We start from the raw sequence: 22556 nt of genomic DNA on the forward strand, positions 1-22556 counted from the left end.
TTCTACACAGGTTTACACAAAAGTAACCTCAGTAGTACGTACTCCAAGAATATACATAGGGTTGCAGCATTAATTAACTTGCTATTTTCCTTTAAAACTTTGCAAACTTATTCAGTTTTTACATGGTGCCCTCAAACGGACACCTTTATTTACTTTGACTACAATCCTATGTACACTTTCTTCAGAGTAAATTTAATTTAATTTAGTGGGGCTTGCATAAAATGGATAAGGTTGGATTGTCATGTTGTGATTAAACTTGGCTTTAAATAGAAATTGCTGTAAACAAAGCCCTTCTTCATTTGGGGCTTATTCAAAGCGTCTCACTAGGATCTCATTCCAGATTTTATAACTTAAGCAGAATGAAAAGTCACCCTCTCAATCTCTCAGCATTATAAATATTCCAGACTGAGACTATAGTGTCACAGTCAGATATTACAAAACCTGTCCAAGATCACTATATCCTCACGAAGCATAGAGTCTAAGACATTTGCCAGTATCCGAATACCCATGCTTCTTTCAACATAGAATCAGCTACAGGTCAGTACAGCTCATTCCCTAATGTACCAGTGCAATGTTTCTTTAATATACACACAAATAGGTATGCTAAATTAAGACACAGATCCCAATAGATATCCAAGTAGAAAATCAGGAATCAATCAGGAATCCCACTGTACTTATATATCTGAAGATGAATCTAATTAGTGCCCCACCTCATTAAACAATAAAACATAAATATGTAGATCTAATAACTCAGAAGTAATGGCATCAAAGGGATTCACAATGGGAACCTAAATCAAATCAATTCAATTAATGACATTTTATTAATATATGTAACCTGTTAATCTTATAATTTTTCATAATTTTCTTACAGTTTCTTACAAAACATCATGTTTGGTTTAGTATGTCGGTAATAATTTTAATCATGGAAAACTCATTTCTAAATTATTTAATAAATAACATGAATTATATGATCTAGTCAAGTTAATATCTCTTTTTGTAGTAAATATATTTGCTGATCTGCTTCTCTCAAGTATCAAGCTTAGGGTCCATTCCAAAGCACCTTACCTGAGAGTAAACCTGAATGTATATAAATTTTAAAAATTAAAAAATTGTCCAGTAGCACCTTAGAGACCAACTAAGTTTGTTCTGGTTATAAGGTTTTGTGTGCATTTTTTAATTTTTAAAATTTGTTTTGATTGCGTCAGACCAGCATGGCTACCTACCTGAATCTGAATGAATATACCGTAGTTGGACTTACTTAGGAGTAAACATGTCCAGGATTACAATGCAAATGCCTAATTGTGGCCATCTTGCACATATGTGCATAATGCCAATGAATCTTTTCAAGTACTCTTTGTGCTACAGATTTATTCCATTTTGTTTACCATCAGTTTTACTAATTTTAGTAGAATATATTTCCATAAGACTCATTGCTATTTTCTTTCAAGTTACATGTGCTTAGGAATATTAGTAGACCCTATCAATAATCAATTTATTTGTAAAAAAACAAAAACAAAAACAAAAACCCCCATCCAGGCCATAACAAAACAATATTATGTACATTACAGGTGTAAAACAGAAGATAACAGGGAACATTTCCCAAGTTAACACTTTAAAAGGGTCTTGGCAAGCCACTCAAAGGCCCAGTCTTGGCATGTAGCCTTCCTAATTTTCCTAGGCCTTTACACAATCAAATTTGCAGCCCTCACAGTATTATGTTCAAACATATTTCCAAACAGGTAACTCATGATCTGCTCAACAGGGTATTCTGGAATCTTACCCAGAGAGAGGGACCAACTCATGGGGGCCAAGCACTTTTGGTCTCCCCTAATATTTTTTGAGAGCGTTCCAAGCCCCTCTCCAATGTCCCAAAAAATCAGGGGGTGGAGGAGGCTGAGTGCAGAGTCAAGCATGACGCAGCTTCAGTTCCTGGCTCCTCCTCCTCCTGCCACTGAGGAGAATGTGGGTTAAAGCAGTCTCCACTCAGTGGCAGTGGCAGGAGCCACCAGCCATTGAAGATGCGCTGTTGCCATGTTTGGCTCTGCCCCAGCTCCTCTTGAAAGTTGCACATGCAGCGTCTGCCCCCCGTCCATCGCCCCCAAAAGCTAACACCTCTGTACCCAGAAGAGATTGCAATAGGGAATTCTGAGCGGCTGTTTCTGAGGGGGCAACAGAGAAGAAATAGAGCAACATCCTCTGTAAGCCCTGACCAGAACTAGCACACCAATTGCTCGTAGGTAACCCAGTTACATTGCCCCCTGACAGTCTCCAATAAAAGAGTTTGAAGCCTAGAAGTGAGTCTTAGCTAGTTCTCTCAGAACACTTTTCAAGATAAGTGCTCTTGTGTGAGATATGCCATTCATCATGAATAAGCACGCTATAGCAGTACCTATAATTCTATGTCTGTTGAGGAGCTTTCCCTTCCTGCAATTCTGTATGTTTGTAACTTTTCTGGCACATTCATTTTAATCGGGGTTGGTAAACCAGTTTTTAAATTGAGGCCACATTCATCCTTGGCTAATGCCAGTAGTAAAGGTAAAGAGACCCCTAACCATTAGGTCCAGTTGTGACCGACTCTGGGGTTGTGCATGACTAGTGGCCAGCATGACTAAGCCACTTCTGGCAAACCAGAGCAGCGCATGGAAACACTGTTTACCTTCCCGCCAGAGCGGTACCTATTTACCTACTTGCATGCCAGTAGTAGGTGTGCCAAAAGCAGATGTAGTCACTGCACACTCCTGCACGGGTAGACGCACTCAGGTAAACAGCCCCCTGCAACAGATCTGTGCATATCCACTTTGGAGATCTGTGCACATAATCTAAAAATTTGTGTACATCTGCTGAGGAGGGGATAGATAAAAGGAAGTTAATGATAGAATCCTCAGGTAGAAACACTTAGGGATTGCCATGCAGATTGTGATTTCTAGGCACAGGTTTGAGAGGTTTCTCGTCTGTCTTGCCACTTTACCTTGCCGTTTACTGCTAAGTCTTAACAAACATCAATCAGGCTTTCTGCGGATTGACACTTGTTCCAATTCAGCAGTAAACTGCGTTTTTTCCTGGGGAAAGCTGGAGGGCAAATGAAAAACACCTCGGATCCATGCCTACAGTAGAAAGCACAAGACACTCGCAAGAATGGACGAGCCCAGAGACGATGCCCCAACGGATGCAAAGATAGGATGCAGCACATCCTAATCAGCGTTGGACCAAAGGAGTAGGTGGGCTTCTGCTGAATCATGTTTTAAAGACATGATTTAAAGACAACCTGTTTACTGAGCATTCATTCTGATTTGTTTGCAGGGAGAGCAGGTGATGTTGCTTCAAAGCAAGTGTTATCCCACACTTTACACTGTTTCCCCATTACTTTTCTTATCGCAGTGGGCCTCTTTCGAATGGAAGCTGGTTTGTTGCACAATACGCCCCCAATCAACTGTATTTGCGTAACCTGGTTTTGCCAGTTTGTGACAAAATCCCTCTCGCAAATAGAAACAGTCAGGAAGTGCCCTAAGAGTCCCTGAGCAATAAGCTGCGCCCCCCCCCCCCCAGTTGGCATTTGCATACAAAGCTGAGCAGAAGTGCAAACAAATGCATTCCCATTGTCCCACCACATTCAAACATTAAGAAATCCCATAAGAACATAAAAGTTGCCCTACTGGAGGAAACCAATGATCGATTGGGTTAAACATCCTTCTTCCTACAGAGCTCAGTCAGTCACCTCCCAGGAAGACCACAACAGGGCTTGAAAACAATAGCCTTCTCCTTAAGAACCCCTGTTCGGTGGCATAAACATGGAGGCATGTTTATTTATTATTTTATAAGATCTGTTCATTTTCTATGCCTTAAAAGGGAAGCTGTCAAGATCCAAACCAGTCTCTGTTGTCTTTTAATTCTATGGGGTTGGTCAGGGACTGAGGAGCACGACGCCTGGTTGTGCAACTGCTCCCTTTGTCTTAATTCCACAAGGTTCCCTAGTCTCTCTTCTCTGTATCATCACAGGTCAATATTGCCCCTCTTTTTCTCTTCCACATCCCACAAGTCTCTCACCCCTCCCCTCTATTTTTACTGGCTCCCCCTCCCTTCCCCCCCCTTTACATTCCTGTTAGCTGAGAGCCAGCATGGTGTAGTGGTTAAGAGCGGTAGTCTCGTAATCTGGTGAACCGGGTTCGCGTCTCCGCTCCTCCACATGCAGCTGCTGGGTGACCTTGGGCTAGTCACACTTCTCTGAAGTCTCTCAGCCCCACTCACCTCGCAGAGTGTTTGTTGAGGGGGAGGAAGGGAAAGGAGATTGTTAGCCGCTTTGAGACTCCTTAGGGTAGTGATAAAGCGGGATATCAAATCCAAACTCATTATGGCATCAAGAGCACATGAGGCTTTAACTTTCCCCATAATTCACCCACAGAAGTAGTACGGCTGGCTGCCTGGCTCCAGTAGACTCGGGGGGAAAGCTCTTTACCACTTACTGCCTGCTTTCTCACATCAAAACTCTGTCAAAACTCTTTACACCTTATGATAGCCTTAAGCAAGATAACGAGTGGACAACCAAATCTACAACTAGCATACAAATCAAATCTTGAAACCACTGGTTCAGAACTTGCCATCTTAACTTTTTCACAGTGGGGGACTAGGAGATGAATCTCTCCCAAGTCAGTCCAGAGAACAATGGTTATGAGGTGACTGATAAATGCAATATATTTATTTATTTAGAAAGTTTGTCTTCCACTGTTGCTTTTTTGAGGACATTGCCTAGCAACTAACAATCCATATTGTTACAGACAGGTAAAGAACTGGGGTTCCTGCAGTGCTGATTCAGCTGACAGTGGACCTGATTTGGGGCTAGTGGTGATTCATCTGATCTTTACCCCCGCAGTGTACATCTTCTGTCTTCTAGCCGTGGTGTTAATTATGGCATTGTGGGATTCTGCCATACCAGAATATGGGCTTTCCCTGACTCCATAGTGGTGTTCCTTCCCTTTCCTTCTGCTGCACAAATCATTTTCATTTCCTCATCTCATTATTGATTCCCGTTTTAACCTTTGGCTTTCCTTCTGCTCTGCATGGCTGATTCAGCAGCCTATTTCTACATCCCTAAGCATGCAATCTTACTTGAATGATGTAAAATGTCTTCAACCCAAGCAAAGCTTTGAAAAGTACAGTTTGTAGAAATTGCAATAGAAATATTTTATTTACCTTTTCAGTTGTTTATGATTCAGCATCTTATTTTCCCCTTAAACTTTACATCTACAGAAAAATTATGTGCTGACACAACTTTATGGTAATGAACTACCTATCTTTTTTCTGCTTAGAGAATTTGACAGTCTTAATACCATATATCAGATCTATATATCAGATAAAATCAATGATTATTTTTTGTCTCTGTGAACCATCAGTTCAGTCTTTCATTCTCCCCTCTGAGCACAGGCTATTGAAAAGTTCTTCATTTCTTTCCCTCAGTAACAACTGCAAAATCTATTCATGCTTTCTCTACCTGTTGCTAAAATCCTTGCCCATATCCTGGTAATCTTCTTGCCTTGCTATTACAGTTGCTTTTTCCGTGGCATTATCCTTCTTCTGGGTCAGTCCCGAATCCCTGCAACAAAATCCTCCCCACTTTTTGATGATATGATCATCTCACATCTCCTTAAGGCTGTGACTTGGCTTCCTAATACCTTCTAGATCAGCTTCAAAAGCCCCATCCTTATATGTGAGGCACTCAAGTACCATGCGATAGGACGATATTTCTTATTTCCTTTTTCCTTACAGAATAATTTCCATCCCTGGTCTCCTACATGTATGATCAAAATCAAGTCAAAGTTGCTGTTTCAAATGTCTTGGTCACTTCGTTCAGAAGACATGATGTGACCTTACCGAATGGTGTTTAATCCTTAACAGGATTAAAGTACTCTTGCCTAAATTGTGCAAGGTCTTCAATGGGATCAATAGCAGTGATCTTATAGAATCACAGAATCATAGAGTTGGAATAGACCACAAGGGCCATCGAGTCCAACCCCCTGCCAAGCAGGAAACACCATCAGAGCACTCCTGACATATGGTTGTCAAGCCTCTGCTTAAAGACCTCCAAAGAAGGAGACTCCACCACACTCCTTGGCAGCAAATTCCACTGTCGAACAGCTCTTACTGTCAGGAAGTTCTTCCTAATGTTTAGGTGGAATCTTCTTTCTTGTAGTTTGGATCCATTGCTCCGTGTCTGCTTCTCTGGAGCAGCAGAAAACAACCTTCCTCTACTAAATCCCAGCTCATTTTGTGACTTTCCCCTCAAAATCTCCACTCCAATGCATTTTGTATTTGCCTTGATTTACCAATGGTTCTAAAGCACTACGCCAAGGTATGGTTACATGGTACACATTTGGTACACATCACCCTATGACTTATCGGCTGGCACACTGAATTTCCACTTATTTAAGAAGGTCCTTTTGCCTTTTATAAGCTTGATGGCCATATCACCCACAGTGTTATTGGAATGAGAGGAAGATGTAGGGCCAAACCACATATGAGGCAAGGTGAGGCAAATGCCTCAAGCGGCAGGATCCACAGGGGCACCAGATCCTGATGTAGATCTTCACTTACCCCTTCTTCCCTGGCAAGGAGGAGGATGCCATTTTGTGGTTTGCCTCAGGTGCCAAAATGTCTTGTGCTGGCCCTGGGCGGATGTGTTGTTTGCTTGAGTAGCACTTGTTATGTTTTCCCTTCTAGTATGTCTGAGGCTAGAAACATAGATAAGGTATAGAGAACTCACCGCACTGCCACTTTAATTGTGCTGTGAGTTCTGTTTTCATATTGCGTCTATCTCTAAAATACTAGTGAATCGAAATGTTGATAATATATCAACATTGCCTCTTCCTCCTTGCTCGCCTGCTGATGCTGCTTCCTCCTCCAGCTGGGAAGCTTCCACAGCTTCCTTCTCGAGCACTCAGCCTTTGCGTTTGAACCACAGGAGCTCTCATCAGAGATCCCTCTACCTTCAGCCATTGCATGTTAGTTATGAAAAGCCTGTTTATTTGAGCTCCAATGCCACTTGTATTTTGGGAAGACATGAATTGCAGTTTGTTTGTCTTTGCATAAGTCATGTCTAGGTTCCACCACCACAGGCCTAGATCACAGTTTGGGTATGACATAATTCAATCCAGCTCTGCAGCGAATGCTGCATGGCTAGTGGCGATTTCAGCTTCTGGTGGAGCTATTGCAGGACAAGCTCACAACAAAACAAAACTAAAACCCCACAGCTGCAATCCAGGCAAAGTAAAAGGGTTGAGACAATTCAATTGTCCATGCCAGAGGCTTATTCTAACAATGATGTGAATCTGCACTTGTAACGTTTTTTCATCCCACTATCTGAGCTATTAGGCTTCCAAACTGCAAAAATTGAGTCTTAGGTCAATCATACGCCACCTTTGAGTATTTGTGGAAGAATGGCAGATTGTGTGTCAAAGGAGAAGTTGCTATGTGTTTTGGCTATTACTGTCTTTTTACAGAGCGAGTCCCTTCAAGCTCCATCTTCTCTTACCTGAAAATGCCCCCTTGGAGAACAGTTGCTTCCCACCCTGGTTATGTTTGCAGGGTTTGCCTGTTTTCTGGGTTTGATTGTTATTTGGGGCCAGTCTTTTCTCCACTTTGACTCTGCCCTTGGAGGTGCACTCCATTGTCTCTCGAAACAGACAGAGGCCAACAACAGCATCTGGGTCTAAATATCAAGGCACTGATGGGTGGGTAACCCATTTCAGTTCTAATTGTTCTACCACAAATGGATTAACCATCCAGTGCCTGAGCATTTTACCTGTGTTTACTGATGGTGCACATCAAAAAAATTAGTCCCGGTATTCTTTTCAGTGTGCCAATCCTGGGATATTTGCATAAAATATAGGTATATACTATTAAAAGTTTCATCCTATTGCCTTTTTTGCACTAACTTGGTTTTTCAGTTAATATTTTTCACCAATTCATCAGTGTAGTAAACAATAGCAAGAAATAGTTTTCATGTGAACGCAGGCACATCTTAATTAGTTCATTATTATAAGTAGTTTTCCATAGTTCTGAGTAATTAAAAAACCCCAAAAACCTAGAAAGGCTTTCAATTGAAAATGCCTTTTTAGCAAGCAGTGCTTTCAAAATCATTCTTACAGACTTGGATCCTCAATATGTTACCATAAAGTGCTTCTGAAAGGACTTGTCTGTTGACCACTTCCTCAGTTCATAGGTTTATTCTCTCTTTTCCCACTGTCACAATCTCTTAACTCAGCCCAAAGTGAGGTGAGGAGAACATAATTCATTCTGTCAGTAGCCCGGGAGAATGCTGTTGGAAGCAGTGCCTGTATGAATGGGGGTACATATCACTCATCTTATCATTCTTTCTCCTGAAAATAAAATTTGTGGGGGAAATGTAATCTAGTTAATCTAATACCAAGTTAATAAATGAGTCGTGAACTGAGATAATGAATGTGATCTTGTCCTCCCCCTTCTCCTTTTTAATACTATAGAAGGGAGCGATTTGCTGCTTAATGAAAAGTTGCCCTCTAGGTCAGTCTCAGATTTGTCAGCTTGTTCGCAAAGGAAGTTCCACTCGGCAGAATTGCTGCTGGTTAGTCTGGTGGAGGGAAAGCTTGGATCTTTAAAAGTCACACACACACACATACACAAAAACCCTGGGATAATTCTGAATTACACAGAAGTTTATACCCAGTGCTGCAGAACATAGGAACATTGCAAAATGGAATTGCACGGCAGCCACTTGAATTTGAAAAAATAATAATACGAGACTTCTCTGAGATTTAACTGAAACATTTCCAGTTCCGAAAAGTGTGTTTAATGTAAAAAGAAAGAAAGACAGAGTCTCTTGACTGGAGGGTAAACCACAGCCTTAAAGAGCTGGAAAGCCATAATTAAATCATGCATTGATTCTGAAAATGTGCGCTAGATGAGAGTTTAAAAAAATAATAAAAATGCGTTGCGGGAGGGGGGGGAGAAGCAAAGAGCAGTCACACCAGTGGCATTGCCATGACAACCGTGCTGTAGTCAGGCCTACAGGACTTTTCCTGCCAAAAGTGAGGGAGATCACTGTCCCACTGGGTGGCTTTGCCCTGTGATGGCGTGTTACATGGCGCAGTGGCATTATACACTACGACAGGACATGGCAGGGAAAGTGAGAAGCGGTCGCAGAGCCTAACTTCTTTTGACACAAGCCCCAACTGACACGGCTTGAGCTAATAATGTCATGCCACTTTGTGGGTGCGGTGAACTCCTTCTCCCGCCTCCATTGCTCAGCAAACGCTGCATGCGGCTTTGCAAAGGGGTACTTTGCCCACTTTATTTTTGTATCCTGACACGGGTGGGATATGTAAAGAGAGAGAAAAAGAGAGAGAGAAAGAGAGGGAGGGAGGGAGAGAGAGAAGAGGAACGAAGAACGGACGGGCCACAGTAGGCTGGAAAAAATAAAAAATCAAACCTCAGCTATATGAACTTGCTGCCTTCAAGCTTTAATATTTGTGATTACTAAGAAGAGCAGAAAAACAGAGTAGACTTAGAAATCCAGAGAAAAGTTATTAAACTAGATAGTTGCCAGGATTTGAATGTTCTCAGACTTGTTTCTGTTTAGGATTTGTTTGGGGGTTTGTTTGTTTGTTTGTTTGTTTGTTTGGTGGTAAAACTCTCTAGGCTGTAAAATGGTGAATTCCTAAAGATACTAGCAGTTGAGCTTTCTATAAATTATGTAAGTCTGACAATGTTTTTAAGTAATTAGGCAAATAAAATAATAATAATAATAATAATAATAATAATGAATCTTGGCTTTTGCCCACAAGAGGGCAGTATACTTTTTGTTGTTGCTTTTGTCCTGCCTAGCTTCCTTCTGCCTTGCTAGAAGGACTTTTCCTCTGGTGAAGAAATCTTCCTAGCTAAATCAACATCATTCATTGCCTGGCTGTGACGATGTACATTAATTACCTGCGAAATATTACGACTAGCATGTAATGTTGCTGTTGTTACGCTAACATCAGTGCAGTTCTTGTCCTTTTCCTGTTGTGGGTTTGCAAATTCAGAGACTTGGGTCATTTGTTGTTGATACTGAAGATATCCAGAAGCTGATGGCTGGGGAGGGGATTGCAGGGTCTGGTATGATCAGGCATCTTCCAAGAAACTCAAACCAGTAGGGAGTTCAACTCTAAACCCTGGAGTCTCTGCTGCTAATCCGCCTTACTGTTGCCTTTCCTCATCCCCTTACAGAGGAATGAGGTGGGGTAATAAATCTCTACACACACACCCTTGTCCCTTCAGGTAGGTGGTCAGATTTGCCCATGGAAAAGCAAGTGAATGGACGAAAGCAACAATGGCAAAGACAAGGAGGCAAGCTCACAGAAAGAATATTATCCAAAAGACACCACCTCCCACCCCAAACCTGGAACTGGCACTGGGTGACCTAAAAACAAGCACATTTATGCTTGTGATTAATAGCATTTTCAACACAAAAGCAGGAGGATGCTATTGCACTCATTTTGTGCTTGTGGGCTTCCCATCTGGTTGGCCACTGGAAAAATCATACATGATTATATAGGCCTTTGGAAGGGGTATTTTTTTTTTTTATCTCCGGCAAATGTTCAGTGAAAGAGGCTTTATGGAATTTCCACTGCAAGCCCAACTGGGCAAATGCCAAGGTTTCTGATGATGTAGGCTTTTATGTCTCCCAAACAAGTTATTCAAATGACTCTTGTTTCTTTCAGGTGTCCCACACCTGGTTGTGATGGCTCTGGGCATATTACTGGAAATTATGCTTCACATCGAAGGTATGTAAAATGTTGAGCTCTTTATCACAGTGATTTCCATTTCATGGGTCGACTTGGTCTTGGTCTTGAATCACGAGGCCCACCAGCAAAGGGCGTTGGGGAGCTGTGCTTGTCAAGTATCTTCAGTTACTGCACTCAGTGTGTATTCACAACAGATCCAGCCAACAACTAAGACCATTGTAAAAATGAGTAAGTCTCAAAGCAAATCGATACTCAGCTACAAACAACTCATTATATTGAAAACTGGTAATGGCAACATTAAATAAAAAGTTACAATTCATTTACAGACTCAAAACAAACACCACAGCAAAATTCAGCGACATCAAATGCACAGACAAATTAAGGTGCCAGTATAATAGGGTTCAAAAGTCCCAAAGCGATTGGAATGATTGTTTCAAGCATGTGACTGTTCGGCCTCACACAAAAGAAATATTGCTACAGGTGCCTAGCTCCCTACTTATTACTTCAGATACTTCTTTGTGAACTTCCTGGTTTTTGTTTGTCTTTTGAAAAAGTTATATCTCAACCTGCATTTTCAACTGGATCTTCGAGACAGCTCACAAAAAAAGCACACCTAAATGTCAATACAAAAGCACCATCACAAATTTGTAAAAGGGGCACATGGTTACGGTGGAATTATTACCAGTTTTCAAGGCTTTAAAAAATGATGATGATGATGATGATGATGATGATAGCCACCTTCCTAAAACAAACTGACAAACAATGAGAGTCTCTAGCATTGTGGGATTTCAGAACCAGTGTGGTGTAGTGGTTAAGAGCGGTAGTCTCGTAATCTGGGGAACCAGGTTCGCGTCTCCGCTCCTCCACATGCAGCTGCTGGGTGACCTTGGGCCAGTCACACTTCTCTGAAGTCTCTCAGCCCCACTCACCTCACAGAGTGTTTGTTGTGGGGGAGGAAGGGAAAGGAGATTGTTAGCCGCTTTGAGACTCCTGAAGGGGAGTGAAAGGCGGGATATCAAATCCAAACTCTTCTTCTTCTTCTTCTTCACAACTGAGATGGAGCAAGAGGATTACAGCAGTTCCTCCTTTCACCTGCAGCCCCTTGCATCACTCCCACATTATTCCAAAACTCTGGGCAAGATTTTCAGGGGGCTTCAGTGAAAATCACCATCTCCCACCTTTGCTTCTTGCAACAGGAGGATCCTTTCATTTGACTTTTGCTCACAGAGTCTCAAGATCCAAGCCATGGCTTCTTAGGAAGTTTCATTTTAGACATAGCATTTGAAGCAGACAGATCACTTCTTGCTGTGGCCTTACAGGTTTTGGTTTAATGCAGATCTTGACACAATCTACCGTATGTGCTAAAATGTCTGGAACTTTATGGAAATTGTTTTCTTATTACTTGATATTTCAGCTAGTCCATATTTATTCACATCCACATCAGCTGGTCCATACACAAGCTGCTCCAATCCATATCATGTAAATAACCTTAAAATGTGCTTACATTGATTGTGTCTGGTTACTGGTAAGTTAAGCACATGCCAGTATCCATAGGAAGGTAGAAAGGATTACGTTCACAGGTAGAAAGGATTATGCTATGATTCCCAGCACCCTTAACAAACTACAGTTCAGAATATTTTTTAGGAGAAGCCATGTGCTTTAAATGTACAGAGCATACACAGCCCTTGTTGCTAATCTCATTCTAAAATAATGTATCAGTGACCAGGGCTGTTTGCACACCGTACACTGAAAGCACATTCAGTTTCCAAGTCCCAGTTACTAAAAGGCCTCTCATAAACTAAAGTCAGGACTACACATGACATGCACCATGGGCCTATGGCCAAAACCTCTATCCCTGTGTCAAATTCTCTTCCTTGTGTAATATGTAGATATATACTTATCATATGTCATGGCAGCATTATGTTCTAAGTTTCTTCATTCCCAGTCCACCTCATTCATTGGTGGTGGCAGCAAGAAAGTTTGCAAATGTGATGATACTGTATTCCTACACAAAGGGGGGGGGGAGCTTTGATGCAAATGCTCCTTTCTGCAGCAGCCCTATAATTGGGGCTGGCGGCAGACTTCACTGGTTCCTTGGCACGGTGTCACCAAAGAACGCTACTCACCCACCACAACCAGAACAGGGCTTGTCTATAGTCCTGGTCCCATTGGGATTCTAGATGTTAAACATCATAAAGTTCTGTGGTTCCCTATACCTATAAAATAGATCTGTAAGAATTTAGAGGCATAGGGCTGGTGCATTTGGACTAATTAAACATGGTGGGTGAGAGCCACAACTGCAGCACTGAAACTGCTCTGGGGGCCCAGCAGGAAGAGTGATGAACAAGGGAAGACCAATGGGGACCCTTCTGAGCCAACTGGGTCCTTGACCAGTGCCTGGTCTAGCTCACCTCTGGCACCAGATCTGCATACGCTTCATATAATCTGCAGTTCCTAACCCTTTCTAACTTCTGGCTTTTTGCTGGACTTGGTCACATTATTTTTCAATGAATATGTGGAGGGGAGCTGAAGTTGAACCTGCTCTTTCCTTCCCCACTCTCCTTGCATTAGCTGTGCCTGTTTGCACAGGGCCTGTGTGCTGACAACATGCATGATTTGGACTCCGTGTAATCAGGGAATGTTAATTCTGCAAGACCCAGACTACATATGCAAGTTGTACATATATAGAATCAGGCACGAGCAACACATAATGGTTGAAAAGGGAACTAGCCTGATATGTATTGTAATTGATACTGTGATTTCAAACTCTTTTTGTATAATAAATGTTATGATATGTATTGTAATTGATACCGTGATTTCAAACTCTTTTTGTATAAGAAAGATGTGTTATAATGGTAGGCCTCAAAGTGCCTGGGCCTCATTCATATTGCAAACCACTCCTGCTTAAAAATGAGAAGCCACATTCTAGTCTTGATATTGTGATCAATACAATTTGCATCAAGTACCAGCCCTAAAGTTTCGAATTCTTCATAAGAAAGAAGGAATGCATCACAACCTCCAATTACACTATAGAAAACAGAAAGGCATCCCCATGTGTTAATAAATAATATAACATGGGGAAAGGGAATTGAAAAGGTTTTTGTGTCTTCTTTAAATGATTCATTCACCACTTGCCTCTCTGTTTTACCTTTCCCTTCCCCCTTGGCCATAAATTACACATAGCTTTTTGACGTTCTCGACTCATGTTCTTCTGAAGCCCATCAGTGTCATAGCTGGAGACACTATTAGCAAGAGATTTAATGCACAGTTGTCCTTGTCTTCCAAGGGTCTTGGTCCATAAGGGTCCTGGAAGGCAATTTCGTTTTGCAGTGAGAGGTAATCATGATTCATGGGCTCCCTCTTGTGGTGTGAATAGAACTGCTAAAGTCAATGCAGAAAGGATGTCGTCTGCAAGTAACGTTTGCAGAAAGTTTAATTCTCTAGGACACTTAAGAGAATTATTTTTAGAATGAAGGTGTTCAGTCTGGAAATGATTTCTTTCATTCAGTCTTTCTGGTTGTCCACGAGCAAAGAAAAGTGGGATCAGGATAGTACAAAGCAAAGAAGACAAGGAAGATCAAGAGCCAATTAGGTAAGCATGAATCTAGTCAACTTATGAATATGCTCAGCTATCTTGTCTGCCTGTTTTCTTCTTGGATACATATTTGAATGACAATAAGACACTTCTACATTCAAGTTCATTGTTTTTAAATCTGTACGACTTCATATATGCATGCATTCACACACACACACAAATATATATATATACACATATATATCTACTCATATATATTCACACACATATGCATACAAACACACACACACACACATATTTGTCTGGAAAGATTTGAATTAAATGCAGCTTTCATAGTATTCATTCAACATCTGACCAAATACTTCTACTGAAGACAATGAACAAATGAACTAGAAGCTGGTGGGTGCATTGTGCTTTTGATCAAGAATATGCACACATGAGTCTGTTGCCCATCTATAATCTAGAGTCTCGGGTGCTCACAGATTTTCTGTGTCTAGCCATGGGAGAAATTTGAGGAGAGCATACGGATGCTTTCTCTTCCTATAGCCAACAGCAGGGCAGCTGTGCAACACAGCCACTTTCTTTGTACGTATAGCATACCATTTGCCTCCCCAGCTCTTTGAGGTTTTCTATAATATTGTATGGCTCTCTAAGATCATTGCCCACCTCCTGCACCGGACATGATTTTTTTAAAAAGCTGCCATTTTAAGGGGCAATTTAAAATACAATGAGAAACATAAGGGGGTTTTTTTGTTTTGTTTTGTGTCTGTTTCATTATAACAAAAGTAGAGCCAAACCTGCACACAACGTTCAGTTCTAATCACAACTCCTGGGTACTAAATTTAAGACTTTCCTATTTTAGAAAAGCAGTTGGCAAAGTCTGCATGAAAAATCCGGGATCTTATCACTAACAAGCACGTTCACTGTTTATCACCCAGGGAGGCACAAATCTGGTTTTGCACATAACACGAAGCCATGCTTTAGTAAATGATGGTTTATTAAATTATGGCTTAGCATTCTATGCCAGCAACTTAACTATGGCCTATTTACTGCCAACTAACCACATTAAGAAGCCTTGGTTTGTTCTTGACTTGCAAACCTTGGTTTATTTCATTTATGGCTTGGCACTGTGTGAAACTAGCGCCCTTCCTTAATAGTGGTTTGTTTGGCCACCCCACTCCACAACATTCACCGTGTTACAAACACACAAGGGAAGAGGAGCTGGAAATCAGACTAAACTTTGGGAAAATAAGCCAAAATTCCTTCAGTAATCTGTGGAACCATTTACGGTTAATTCATGGTTTCTTAAACATGTCTTGGTGTTATGTGCAGACCTGGTCAGTAACAAAGGTTTGCTAGATTGGCGGTTACCATATCCCACTGTGTCGACATTACATTACATTTACACGGAGCTTGTTAGCAGAATGTTCCCAATTCCATTAGCATCTTTTATGTTTGTGTTGCATTTCTTGTTGGTGTTCTTGGTGGGGGTTGTTGTTGTTTGCTTTTTCTTTTAAGTCATAAAGCATGGTTGTTCTTTTTTTATGTGAGATTTATTTTGACTTTGTTGTAGAGGCTGCCAGGTATATGATGGCAAGACAATAAAGTTTATTTCATCTATCTGCTATCCAGATGTCCAGTTCCTGGTTGTGACGGTCAGGGTCATATAACCGGGAAATATGCATCTCACCGTAGTGCATCAGGATGCCCTCTAGCTACTAAAAGGCAAAAGGATGGGTATTTGAATGGCTCCCAGTTTTCTTGGAAGTCAGTGAAGACGGAAGGTATGTCATGTCCGACCCCAGGATGTGATGGTTCAGGACATGTCAGTGGTAGTTTTCTTACACATAGGAGGTAAGTAACTGCAGAGGTTTTTCCCCCTCCTATCTAACTGTACCTTATTTGAAATAAGCTCTCCATTGGCCACGGTGTGCAAATCTCTTTAAATTAATTTTAACATGTTATTCTGTGAAAAAGAGTCAACCAAGATTTCTTAGGTATGAAGCTAGATAGAACTACCTAGCTCATGTTTATGACACCCTTGAAACAAATTAGAGCCTATCAATCTTATAATAATGATTCGACCCCAATATTGTTTTCTTAAAGTAGATTAACAAATAAGTACCGTGTGCCAATCTTTGGTTTTTATTTGATAAACTTTCAAGGCAGCTAGTTTTAGTCTTACGTTAATTTTATTAGAGAATCTGCAGCTTAGATTTGCCTAAACTCAACTAGGTGTTCTAATCTGCGCCATCTCCAAGTACAAACCTCCATGGTTTTTGTAAGTTTTTTGCTAGCAGAACATAGTTTGCCCATGGTTCATTTGTCCAAAGTTAGTAAAGATGCTCTTCAAACATGCCTTAACCCGAGAACTCTGAAGAGAGAGAGAAAAGGTATTGAAAGGGGGAAATGTTTTACCTACGTTAACTAGCCCTTTTACTGAATGCGCTGCTATAGAACAATTAGTGGTAGCTAATTGGTATTGTCCTGATGGTGATGCCAATGAGCAGTTTCAAAACTTGTTGACTGTTGATTATATTTACATATATATATATATATAGAGAGAGAGAGAGAGAGAGAGAGAGAGAGAGAGAGATCCCTTAGGAAAGAAAAGCATATTAAACAGCCACATATCTAATACTTAATGCAGAATGAGCTGGAACAAATCAGAATTAGCCGAAACAAACCTGTCCTGTTCTGCCTCCATACACAGGAGAAGGCTGGGTGGGCTGAGGAGAATCAGAATAGTTCTATCATTCCTGAAGCGTTCTTATGCAATGGAATAGGAATGTTGTTATTAAATATATTTCTATTCCAATGAACCACATAGTATACTGCCTAGTTTGCTCCTGTATATGGTTATGGCATGGAAGCATACCAGCCAAAGACAGAAGATCATACCTATGTAAGTGCTATGGAGCTCATTTCCTTTACGTATCTCCTGGGCTTGCATGCCACTGCAGTTTCTGTAGTACTTCCGCCTGGAAAGACCTCCCTTTCAAAGACCCAAGACCGGAGCAAAGAAAATAACACCATTACTCTCATTCTTATTACAATTAATTTATTAATCACCTTCTAAACCACCATCTCAAGGTGAGAAACGCAATAGATAATGAAAAACAGTTAAAAGCACGAAAGCAGCAAATGCATTTAAAACAAGACTAAAACTCTATGACAAAGGCTGGGAAAGCCTGTCGTTGCCTGGTGTGTTGTTGGAGTTCTGAGCTGTTGTGTTGGACATCTTTGTGAGTTAGGCATATGACATGTATCAGCCTCCAGGATAAATCTTTTCACAATCTGTGGGGTTTGTTGATAACGCGTTCTGACAAAGGAAAGAAACAATTTAGCGCACCTGGATTCTTAAGCCTTGTGCCAACCATGTATGAATTAGTATGTCTTTGTGAAAACCAACTTAAGTATTACTAGGAATTAGAATGCTTTTAAGAAAAAGCACACAAGAGAGAGAGAGAGCGTACCATAGTAGGATTACAAACTAATCCCACTTGTAATCTAGGATCTGTGATTCAGGAGTGAGTAAGGAAAAGCTTCTATCTTATGTGCGATTATGCATATTATCCTATACAACCAACAAATAATCCGATGAAACGCTGCTTCTTTTGGATGGAATTATTTTAGAACAATGAGTGACTTTGGGGAGTTAAATGTGTTTTGCTTTTAATTCCTTGTGCACCAAAGTCTATTTATTTTAAAATTCTGTTCAGACTGAATGCTTTCTTCTTCTCTTTGCACATATACTCTGCACTAATTATATTTTCTTCATGTGAGAAACAGCCTCTCCTCATGTTTGTAAGGGTGTCCTCCAATTAAGTTTCTTAGATACGTTGAATGAATTTACACTGCAGATTTAACTGGCTTCTTCTTCCCAGGAAATTGTAGTTTGATAATTAGGGGGTAGCACTCCACATGCTACCATTCCCAGACCATTTTTGTTGGAAGAGTAGATATAGCCCAAGCTCTTCACCTCAGCTACACATCTCTTTCAAGTATGTTACGGTTTAGTTAAGATGATATTTGCGTGCGTGCAGAGTTAGTTCTGGGGTGTTAATAATTAGCATAACATGTCAAAGCCATAAGTGATGAAAAACAGAGGGTAGATTCTTCTTCTGAAATTTGTAACATAATAGTCCCAAGTTTGTTATGCAGCATGAAAAATAAATCTTTAGAGAAGCTGGTGGCCTAAACCTAAAAATGAGCTCAGTAGCGCTAGCCTCAAAAGCAGGCACTCGTCATGGTCCTCTGTGCACCAGTAGCGGTTTAGTCATGCTGGCCACATGACCCGGAAAGCTGTCTGTGGACAAATGCTGGCTCCCTGGGCCTGGAGCAAGATGAGTGCCACACCCCATAGTCGCCTTTGACTGGACTTAACCGTCCAGGGGTCCTTTACCTTTACCTGCCAGCTAGTGATCAGAGAGTCAGAGTGCAGCCCTGCAAGCTGCAATGCTCACATGCTGAGGCAACATGCTGGTGAAGGATTGACCCTGCACCCAGCAACTGATGTCACCAGGTGGAGGAAATTGGTTCACAGCTCACCATGGACACCTTGGTGAGCCAAGACTGGCCTGTGGGATGGAGATTCCCACCCCTCTTGTGAAAGAGCTCAAATAACAATGAGACTGAAGTCATGCATTTGCTCATTCGTTGTTAGTTACTGACATTCAACTGGTGACAGGATTGAATCCTTATTCCGTTTCAGACTCAAGCAATATGCATGATTATGAGACTAAATTCCATTATAGCGTATTCCACCAAACAGTAACCAACTTTCCTTCAGATGATGAACTATGGAAGTGACAGTTGAGTAATCTGGCCTATGAGTAAAGCAAATAAGATTTGATTTATCTTCACTAGCTGGCATTTTATGCCCTAAAGCACTATAAACAGAAACGAAGTCTGCCTATAAATCTATATCCTTATTATATTCCACCAGACTAATTATTATGACCTGCCTCTAGTGCCTGAGGAAACGAAATAACATGCAAGAAAATGGAAGATCTCCTTAATATATTGCGACTAATCTTTGCATTCATAATATATGAAATTGTGATGGTTAAAGATGGTTTAAGATTAGATTCTGAATCTAATCTGAGCCCTGTCTTCTTAGTAGTCAGTCTCATACACTCCTTTTTTTAATTTGGATTTACATTTGTGAACCTCACCCAGGCTTTAAATTGGCCCAGCTTTTTTTTTTTTTTTTGTGAGCAATATATTAGAAAATATCAGTACAAACATCAAAGCAAACAAATAGTTAAAGCATAACTAGCTTGCTTTCCTTTTCTATTCCTTCACTTTTCTCCATAATATAACTTGCCTTTAATAAAATTAAAAACATGCATGCAAGTCCTGACAGCATGTCTTCCACCCACATCTTTTAAAGAGTGCTCAGAAGTTCCAGGTGTGTGCTAAGATTATACTCTCAAGAAAGTGAGGGACAACTCAAAAGTTAGATTCCACACACCCAGTCAGTCTTATTTTAACAGTAAAAAAAGGTAAAGGGACCCCTGACCATTAGGTCCAGTCGTAGCCGACTCTGGGGTTGCGGCGCTCATCTCGCTTTACTGGCCGAGGGAGCCGGCGTACAGCTTCAGGGTCATGTGGCCAGCATGACTAAGCCGCTTTACCTTCCCGCCAGAGCAGTACCTATTTATCTACTTGCACTGGTGTGCTTTCGAACTGCTAGGTTGGCAGGAGCTGGGACTGAGCAACGGGAGCTCACCCCGTCGCAGGGATTCGAACCGCCGACCTTCTGATCGGCAAGTCCTAGGCTCTGTGGTTTAACCCACAGCGCCACCCGCGTCCCTATATTAACAGTAGATAGCAGCAAATATCAAACCCCCTCCATAGTCCCCAAACCTACAATTTGTGAGATAAAACGTGAGATAAAAACATGGGGAAAACATGTTACATTGTGCTTCATTCGTATTGCGTTTCTTGGCCCAAAGACTTCCAAAGCAGTTAACAGCATATTAATAAAGCAAGCAATACAGCAAAAGTACAGAAAGACAACAAATCAGATGGGCCATGATTCTGTGATTTTGCTATCTACACAATGAACTGGCTGAAAATTTGATGGCCACCAGCTCACCTAGAACTGGGTCATTCAATCCAGTTGCCATCTTTCACCTTAACCTATCTGCTTCTCTCTATTCTTTGTTTAGGGCAACCCACCCACCCCCAGTGCCCCAAACCTTCTCTTACTAGGATCCTGGAGCCAAAAGATTCATGCAAAGTAGCTTCCATGAAAATAGCACCATTCCTGCAAGTTCCTGTCCTTAAAGGGTGAAGTTAGATGTCCCCAAGGCCTGCAAGTTCTCATTCCCTTCGGTGCACTCAGGCTGCCACCTCTCTGTTCTGGGTTTATTTAGTAGATTATTCATCCAGGAGTAGCAGGTTGGAGTGTCCCCCTTTCCCCCGCCCACCAGTACCAAAGGCTTTGAACCAAAGGCCAAGTCCCCAAGGTTTGTGCCTCTAACCAGACTGTGGGACCAACCCTGCCATTAGTAAGAATGAAGTGGGTGCTTCATTTAGTACAGCCATAGGCAAACTCGGCCCTCCAGATGTTTTGGGACTACAACTCCCATCATCCCTGACCACTGGTCCTGTTAGCTAGAGATGATGGGAGTTGTAGTCCCAAAACATCTGGAGGGCCGAATTTGCCTGTGCCTGATTTAGTAGATAGTGAGGGATCTGTGTATGCATCCCATAACTTTGCTTACTTCCCTCAAGTGTAGGGGAGGACACTGTTCCATTGCCAGTGGTGATTTGCTTTGGGAAGCAAAACTTCTTCGGCCAGCCCTGCCAAACCATTTCCCAGATAAATACGTGGAGGGGCAATGCAAACTCTATGACTGGCTTCAGGTGCCTTCACTCCAGTCTGCCCCACAATATACATAAATATATATACTATACATGGTGGGTTCTGACACCGCTTTTTCTAGAAAAATAACACTGTAAAAAAAACAATTAAAACTCTAAACTGGTCCTTAGTTTGTGCCATGTTCTCTTGGCATACCCTTACTAATACAGTATATTTCATAGAATCACAGAATTGTAGAGACGGAAGTAGCCCAACCCCCTGCAGTCAAATTCCTAACCAGCAAAATTTCCCTCATACTATTTTGTAAATACAGAATGGTTATATGATTTTTGATTAGAACTCATCTAGATCTTGTGACAAACTTTTCAGGAGCTGCCCTATTGTTACACAATGGTAGGAAATGTTTCTGCATTTGTATTTGAACCTGCAAATGAAATGAAATCAGCTCAAATCCCTCAAGCTTAAAATAGGGTGCGTATCACTTATTTGGGATAAGATACAAGCTATACATTCATATTTATTCCTTTGAGGTAGTTTAAATAAGAATGATAAATATAGGTTTCATTGCCGTGGGGAAAATTTGTTGCAAAAAGGTGTGCGTGTTCTAACTATAACTACTGTGATTTATTAAAACTGGATTTATATGAAATGTGTGTTCTTGTCATTTGGTAAGAAAAACTAGGTTCTAAGACAGATGAACATGGGCATCTTCCCCGCAGCTGAACTATAATCCCCAGAGTCACAGCTCTCTTTATAAAAATAAGTCTCTACCCTTTGTATATGAGGGAAAAGTATGGGCACCATTCTCCTTGTTTGTTTAGTGAAAAACTAGCATTCTTCTACCTTTCAGTGTTTTTAGGCAGTGAATGAAGTTATTGCAACATCAGCCAATTAGACAAAGAGAAGAGGGACATACCATGGTGTACAAAAGTAACTAGTTTTTTTTTTCCTTTCCATTTTTAAGTCTTATATTTTTCCTCTTCTTGTCTGAGAACAGTTCCTCTTCTCTTTCAGAATCCAGCACCTTACCAGTGGCAGTCGAGAGAGACTTCCCTGTAACTCTGTTTCCGTAGTCGATTTAGCTGACGTACTGAACACCCGTGACTTATTACAATTAATAATTCTTTCCTCACTTATTGTCTACAGTCTATCAGGATGCCCCAGAGCTACGTCGGCAATGAAGAGAGCAAAGCTGTCGGGAGAACAAATGCTTACAATAAAGCAGAGGGCTAGCAATGGTAAATAGCTAATTGTTGTGGATTAAATGAGACGCAGCTATCACTGTTTACTTCACTCTCTCACTGTGAGAATAATTTACTCACTATGGTATTACAAAGGAGTCTTTCTGAACACAATCTTGGAGTCCTTCTAGAAAGTGCCATCAGGCTACAGTGTACGGCACTGAAGTGATTTTGCTGCTGCAAAAAAAAATCAG

The 22556-nt window shown here is 41.1% G+C and overlaps 1 protein-coding gene across 16 annotated transcripts in view; it reads left to right on the top strand.

The window, feature by feature from the left end:
- Positions 1-22556, top strand: part of MYT1L (myelin transcription factor 1 like) — a 282027-nt gene that overhangs the window by 252670 nt on the left and 6801 nt on the right. For 15 of the 16 annotated variants that reach the window (XM_077926371.1, XM_077926369.1, XM_077926370.1 and 12 more), the window contains 4 exons: positions 10728-10790; positions 14260-14343; positions 15919-16140; positions 22268-22359. In XM_077926371.1, coding sequence (XP_077782497.1) covers positions 10728-10790; positions 14260-14343; positions 15919-16140; positions 22268-22359 — 461 coding nt within the window. The remainder of the gene's footprint in view (positions 1-10727; positions 10791-14259; positions 14344-15918; positions 16141-22267; positions 22360-22556) is intronic. The other variant, XM_077926374.1, reaches the window with a different exon arrangement.

This window comes from Podarcis muralis, chromosome 3 (assembly GCF_964188315.1).
Source record: "Podarcis muralis chromosome 3, rPodMur119.hap1.1, whole genome shotgun sequence".
Taxonomy (NCBI): domain Eukaryota; kingdom Metazoa; phylum Chordata; class Lepidosauria; order Squamata; family Lacertidae; genus Podarcis; species Podarcis muralis.